This window comes from Sinocyclocheilus grahami, unplaced genomic scaffold (genome assembly GCF_001515645.1).
Source record: "Sinocyclocheilus grahami isolate Dianchi unplaced genomic scaffold, SAMN03320097.WGS_v1.1 scaffold157.1, whole genome shotgun sequence".
NCBI classification, from domain to species: domain Eukaryota; kingdom Metazoa; phylum Chordata; class Actinopteri; order Cypriniformes; family Cyprinidae; genus Sinocyclocheilus; species Sinocyclocheilus grahami.
The window spans coordinates 1,367,177-1,374,855 of NW_015505336.1; the positions used below are offsets into that span (position 1 = coordinate 1,367,177).

General features: G+C 34.5%; 1 protein-coding gene across 1 annotated transcript in view; it reads left to right on the forward strand.

Moving 5' to 3' along the window:
- LOC107592720 (epidermal growth factor receptor substrate 15-like 1) overlaps positions 1 to 6,284 on the forward strand; it is a 26,640-nt gene extending 20,356 nt beyond the window's left edge. Inside the window, exons 19-23 of the mRNA XM_016282271.1 lie at positions 464 to 600; positions 684 to 744; positions 2,037 to 2,119; positions 2,309 to 2,399; positions 4,875 to 6,284. Coding sequence (XP_016137757.1) covers positions 464 to 600; positions 684 to 744; positions 2,037 to 2,119; positions 2,309 to 2,399; positions 4,875 to 5,089 — 587 coding nt within the window. The 3' untranslated portion in view covers positions 5,090 to 6,284. The remainder of the gene's footprint in view (positions 1 to 463; positions 601 to 683; positions 745 to 2,036; positions 2,120 to 2,308; positions 2,400 to 4,874) is intronic.
- The last annotated feature ends 1,395 nt before the right edge of the window (positions 6,285 to 7,679 follow it).

Genomic DNA, 7,679 nt, shown 5'->3' on the forward strand with positions numbered 1-7,679 from the left:
ATATATATATATATATATATATATATATATATATATATATATATATATATATATATAGTATATAATTATATGGCTCAAATTAATATTTAAGCCTCTACCAGTAAATTGCATTATATAAATAAATATGTTAATATAAATTGAATTAAATTATGAATGCATTGTGAAATGCTTCTCATTATTGATGGATATAAAAGTTCCTCCATTAGAAAGTGTTTAAAATGGCAATATTTCAGTTTTTCATTAAAGACACCATAGTTCTTGCCCAAAGCTTCATGGTGTTTAAACATCATGTTCAGTTACCTTGGCACAGTTCCCCCTTGGTAATAAATGAGGCTTTCAGTTCCCCAACTCTCATAAAATTGGGCTAAAGATAGCAACATGATAAAATGATATAATTTAAATTGATGGTATTCAAATTCAAGACTTTCCCATGACAGTTAAATTAATCTGTAAAATCTTTTAGATCCTTTCGGAGGAGACCCTTTCAAAGAGACCGACCCGTTTAGAACCTCTTCTGAAGATTTCTTCAAGAAACCCTCGAAGCCAGACCCCTTCAGCAACGCCGATCCTTTTAGCAAAAGTGCCACACTTCCCTCAAAGGTACCTAGAAAACCAACAAAATCACATTATTCCCCTGATTCTCTGCCTTGTTTCTAAACTATCTCTTTTCTTTTGTCTTGTAGAGTCATCATTTTTCAAGTAATGACCCCTTCAGCTCCACCAGCCCCAAACCGAAAGGCCAAGGTATGCCGTTTGCGTGTGTCTCTCACTTATTTAGCTGAATCATAACATCTCTGCCACTCCCTTTCTTTGAAGATGCTGTGCAAAGATTGGCTTTTTCATCTCTGCATGCAACAGAACTTGAACCTCTGAAACTGATCTGGTATCAGCTGAAAATGCCTCGTTTCCCTCACAAACACCTTGAGGGACATGCTTAGGGTGCATTACACAACTCAAGCAAGATAATACTTTCACACCTTGTGCCCAGTGGCGACACTTTTGTCTTTTTTTTTTCCAAAGGCTACTCAGAGAGCAGTTCGAGAGAACGTGTGAAGAAGCTGTCAAAAGAGTTCCCATGCAATACGTCCACTCGCAGGCCCCTTTGGCTGCCTGAAAGATGTGAAATTCCTCTGCTCTTTCAGTAAACAGTTAATGCAGCATTCGGTTGCAGCATTGTTGAACACTGAGGCGATGCCAGGAAATGCTCAACACGTTTTTTTTTAAAACCTGTGGGTTGAAGGCAGAAAAAAAAACACAAAGACAACAAAGCAAATTGATGCTTTACATTTTTGTTTTGACTTTTTAAAATGGAAAATTGAAACTCCTGTTTGATTGCTTCAGTATGCATTTTATTTGATCTTATTACTATTGTGAATGTTTAATGTATTTATTAAAAGTGGTCAAATGAGTACTTCAGTGATTATTGACCATAATATTATTTTAAATAAATAAAGATCATTCTATTTATTTATTGGTTATTTATTCATTGTTTTGTTTAGTAAAATTAAAAACAAGTCAATAAAAGTAGTCACATAAGTAATTCACGAATCCTTGGCCATAATATTATTTTAAGTAAAAACTTTTTATTGACTTATTATTTTCATTCAACATTATGATGAAGGGTCACTAAAGTATTTATTTGGCAATTTTTTGGTAGCTTGTTTTCAATTTTTATTAATAAATAAAATGTATTGGTACTTTTAGTTAAAAACCTTTTTTCTAATTAAAAAATTATTATTTTTTAATTGAAATCAAAAGTAAGTCCGTAAAAGTGGTTGAATAAAAACCTCAATGACCCTTGATCTTTATATTATTTTAAATAACTAAATAAAGTAAAAGTTTATTTAAAGTACCATTGTGATCAAGTATCATTAACAATTGCAAAAACATTTTTACCGCTTATATTGACAGAGAAAAATGGGAGCAGAATATGAAATTTTAATACGAGAATTAACCTCATAATCTCTAAACGTTTCAAAATGTCTAACATATTTTTTCCGTTTCTTGACTTGTAATACTCTAATTCCTAATTCCAGATTTCTTTGGTACGATGGACCCGTTCGGAAGCAGTTCGTTCGGCAGCAACAGCGGATTTGCAGACTTCAGCCAAATGTCAAAGGTAGTGAACACCTTTTACACATTTTTCTTTTGTATCTTAAGCATAGTGGAACTTCACTTTCTCACGCTTTTGCAACATGACATTTGTAAGATGTGGTTTTGATTAAAGTCCCACTCAAAATGTGCGTGGTTTGCACCTTGTGACTGATAATGGCCCACCGCTTCTCCTTTCCGCTGCGATTTAATTTAGGGCTTTGTAGATGACCCCTTCAGCCGAAAACAAGACATGCCAGCCCTCCCACCCAAGAAAAGCATACCGCCACGACCCAAACCACCCAGCGGTAAGCATTTAACCTTCATCTCAAGGCCCAAAAACAAACATTGACCCTTTTCAATTTATATACAACCATATAAGGCGTTTAAGCTAGTATTTCAAAGTAAACGATTACTAAAACTACACAGCTAACTGTTGCAATAAACAAAACGTAGTCAAAACACGCCATCTAAACAGCCAACATGAAAGACCTGGAGAATGTTGTTTGGGTGGATCTTTCTCTACGTTTTTGACACTCACATTTAAGAAGACAAACCTTCAAAGTGTCTCATCTCTTTTAACTAGTTGTTTGTCAGCAGTGAAAGCAAAACAGCTTTGAACAAGAAGTTGTTGACCGCAACTCACACTTTCATGTTGTAGAAGTCTTTTATTAAGTTCAAGAAAACTGAATTCTGACTATCCATGATATCTAAGACTTCCTCCATTAGTTGTCAACAGGAAATTGAGGTACAACCTTGATACGTTTGCTTAAGCTTTTAATTTTTTTTAGTTTTTTAATGCAGTATTATATCTCCATCCAACTCCAAAACGGTGCACAAACAAACCTGAATGGAAGATGAATTTGTCACCTGGAGAAAACGAAACCTGCGCTGTTTCCTCTCTGCAGTCGGCAGTTGGAGGAAAAGGAGAATCTGTGCAACTCACTCTTCTTTTTTTTTTCTCAGAAAGATGCTTTTTTTCATCCTAGAAAACAAGGGAGTGCTTTCCTGGTGTAAACGAGGTTTATAATTTGGTGTGGAGGTTAGAGAAGTAGGTTTTTTCGGTGCACTCAGGGTGGTATAGCTAACATGCTCCGATGATCTGCGGTTAGCCTGCACTGCCAGCATCGTGCGCTGATCTACACACCCCTCCCCACTTCCTGTGTGTGTGTGTGTGTTTACACACTTTAGTGGGTAGTGTGGCCTGACTGCCACAACTTTTTACTTTATTTCATGTTTTACTCCTCTCAAAAACACATTTCGAACATTGTAAGTGGAGTTAAACTTTGTGTATCCCATAGTATGTTAATTTTTTTTAAGCAGTACGTGCGTAACGGCAATAAGTTAACAGATTAAATAAAAATTCTAAATAGCATAAAAAAATACGCAGTATTTTGCTAATTAATGTATACTTCTTGTCTGGGAAGTCTTGATTTTTAAAACCCAAATTAAAATGAATTTGTTGTCAAATTGAAAATTCATTCATTTTTGTTAACGTATTGTATCATTAAAAAGCACGGCTTGTTTTTGACATCTTTCTCTCAGCAGGGTGGAGTCTTTTTGCGGTTTAGTATTCCGTTTACTGACAGAAAGAAACTGATTGCTTCTCTGGTATAAATAACAGCCCTATTGAATATGCGGTTAACACCTTTAGAGGAACCAGCAACCCGTTTAAAGTTCTCACGAGTAAGTGAATGCTCGGCAAATGGTGCAAGAGAGGGGGGAAAAATAAGTTTGCATAAGCATTTAATCCGAAAGTCCTCACTGGTTTGTGATTACTTTTCTTGCGCAAATTTCTATACTAAGCAAATTGCTTTTTAAGCATTCTGCTTTCCTATAAAACAACAACGTGTGAGCCGTATTTAGTGCTCTTGTTGGGTGTGTGTAGAAGGAGACCGAGTTACCGCATCATACAAGCTTGAACCACTGTGGGTTTTTTGGTTGAGCTTCGGAAGGATATGTGCAAATGACGATTGTTTGATGATTAATTATTTAGTATTATAAATTAGTTATTTATTACAAAGAATTACATTATTGTTCAAAAGTTTGGGGTTGGTAAGATTTTTTTATTTAATTTTTTTTAAGTAGTCACTAATACTCAAGGCTGCATTTATTTATTTTTTTAAGTACAGCAAAAACAATGTAATTATGAAATATTATTACAATTTAAAATAACAAATTTCTATTTTCATGTATTTTTAAATGTAATTTATTCCTGTGATGCAAAGCTAAATTTTCAGCAGTAGTTATTACAGTTTTCAGTGTCACATGATCCTTCAGAAATCATTCTGATATGCTGATTTGCTGTTCAATAAATTTTGCTGCTTAATATTTTTGTGAAAACTGATATTTTGTTCTGGATTCTTTGAATACAAAAATGTATTTGAAATATTTTGTAACATTATAAATGTCTTTACTGCAACTTTTGATTTAATGTGTTTTAGATTAATGTTTTAAAAAATATTAATGGTATATATTGTAATATTAATTATGTTTTTTTTAAATGTTAATATGTCTTAAAATCATCACACATTTATAAATTATATGATATTTAAACACTGGTTGTCTTTTGGTTTAGATTCTTTAGGTTTAAACTTCATAAATTATTTTTTTTAGTGAGCTACCGCTATACGTTTTCTATTATTATTTAGTAAGTAAAGCAATTAGAATTCATTAGTTATTATAAAGTTATACAGGGCCAATGTATTGTTATTTAGCTTAACAAAAATGATACAAAACGGCTGGCTTAGACACTCAAAATGAAAACTGCTGTTTTTCAACAGGTAAAAGCACTCCTGTAAACGTGCCCGGATCCGCCGATTCGGACAAGACGAGCGATCCCTTCCAGCCCTTCAGTGCCGACCCCGCTGATCCGTTTCAGAGTAAAAAGGGGGTGGGAGACCCGTTTAGTGGCAAAGACCCATTTGCTCCATCTGCCTCAAGTAAAGCCTCTAAAGACTCTTCATTGGGTTTTGCAGACTTCAGCTCTGTAAGTTGAGCTTAGTGATACTCTTCTCTTGTCCGGTCCACTTGTTTCTTTCCAAAATCGAAATAAAAACCAACCAACAAACCAAAAAAAGTGCTTTCTAGCGATCACCAGTGAGGTTTCCTAGAGCAGACCGCACCATTGGCTTCTGTATCGCTCAGTCTGTCGCCTTGTGCCGGCTACTCATTTATTTTCCTCCATGTCTGCAGTCCATCTATCTGTGATTAACTCACCAACGCACAGAATTCTGGATAATAAGCCCTAATCAAGCAGCCAGGCATCATCTCTATCTCTTTCAGTGACTCAAATACAGTTGTTTGTGGTGCACATGGCTATGATGTCGTCTGTCGTTTTGCTCAGCATTTGCATGGGCTTGTGGGAAGAGAGGAGCGGTCGCACTTGGTAATACCAAGCGCTCTCGGCTAAGCTAATGTGGCTTCTTGCTGTTCTTCTGTGACTCTTTTGTTAGCTTTTATGCAAATGTCTTGTTTTTCAAAGAAACACTATTCAGGCTGCAATTGTCATTCAAAAGCAGTCAAAGTAAGGTCTTGGTTTGAACGTACTTCAAATCAAGATGAGTTACTGTGTAGTTTATGCTAATTTTAGTTTGGTGGTAAAGATGTAGTATTTTGCAAAAACGTGCATAACGAGGTTAGAAATCATATAGCAAATGATCAGATGATATTTTTCTGTTTACTTGTAAATGTAAGTGATCTACAAAAAAAACGCAAGTGTTCAGCGTTACGATGTGCACAATATCACTATTTTTGCTTCTTATCTAATGGAAACGCAAGTTTCGCAACCCAGAAGTTTGTTATCGTAAATGTTGGTGTTTATTCTAAAATGTATGTTATGTCAGTATTTTTGCTTAATCGTCTGCAAAGTAGTCAATCTAACTGACTCCTAAAATAAATCTTTTTCGGCAGCATCACAAAAATTTGTTCGCTCAAACAAAACATCAGTGTTTAAAGTATAATCAGGGTGCCCTATGTCAGTATTTTCACTATATGGACAAAAGTGTGGGCCTTTTGATTGGCCTGTGACGAGAAATGTACATTTTTTTAACCCAAAAGTTCGCTTGAACAAGACGTCAGTGTTTTGTGTTATTGATGTGTCTGATGTCAGTATTGTCCCTTTGTCTGCTAAATGAACTATCTGATTGGCTCCTAAGAGAAACATACATTTTCTTGCATCCCGAAATTTGTTTTGCTTAAACATCCGTGTTTGTAGTATAATCAAAATTCATAACATCAATATTTTCGTCTCAAATCTAGCTAGTTTTTTTTAACACAAACATCTGTGTTTATTGTTTAACCAAAATGTCTATTATGTATATTTTCACCTTATCGTCCACACAGTTGGACCGTCTGATAGTTTCCGAAATGAAATGTAAAATTTTTTTTTGCATCTCGATTTTTTTTTACTTAAAAACATCAGTGTTTCTAGTATAATTAAAATTCGTAATATCAGTATTTTTGTCTCAAATGTTCATTTGAACAAAATTCTGTGTCTATTGTTTAACCAATGTGTCTATTGTCAGTATTTTAGCCGCATTGTCCGCAAAGATGCCCGTTGGATTATTTCCTAATAGAAGTGTACGTTGCATTTTGAAAGTTTGTTCGCTTAAACATTTTTTTTTAGTATAATCAAATTTGACAATATGAATATTTGCACCTTATGATCCTGCAGCATGGATCATTTGATTGCAACGACAAGAAACGCAAGTTTCATAAACATCCCAATGTTCATTCACTCAAAAACATCAGTGTTTTATAGAATTACCCATGTTAAAGAAACCTAACTTGCTTGAAAGTGCTTTTGTTTTTCGTTCTTTCTTTCTTTCATCAACAACTCGTCCCTGTTATGGACTCTTTCTAAACTAGCTCTGGTTCTCACCATTCTCTTATCAGCCATCAGGTCATATTTCAAGAAATAGCAAATGATCAGATGATATTTTTCTGTTTACTTGTAAATGTAAGTGATCTACAAAAAAAACGCAAGTGTTCAGCGTTACGATGTGCACAATATCACTATTTTTGCTTCTTATCTAATGGAAACGCAAGTTTCGCAACCCAGAAGTTTGTTATCGTAAATGTTGGTGTTTATTCTAAAATGTATGTTATGTCAGTATTTTTGCTTAATCGTCTGCAAAGTAGTCAATCTAACTGACTCCTAAAATAAATCTTTTTCGGCAGCATCACAAAAATTTGTTCGCTCAAACAAAACATCAGTGTTTAAAGTATAATCAGGGTGCCCTATGTCAGTATTTTCACTATATGGACAAAAGTGTGGGCCTTTTGATTGGCCTGTGACGAGAAATATACATTTTTTTAACCCAAAAGTTCGCTTGAACAAGACGTCAGTGTTTTGTGTTATTGATGTGTCTGATGTCAGTATTGTCCCTTTGTCTGCTAAATGAACTATCTGATTGGCTCCTAAGAGAAACATACATTTTCTTGCATCCTGAAATTTATTTTGCTTAAACATCCGTTTGTAGTATAATCAAAATTTGTAACATCAATATTTTCGTCTCAAATCTAGCTAGTTTTTTTTAACACAAACATCTGTGTTTATTGTTTAACCAAAATGTCTATTATGTATA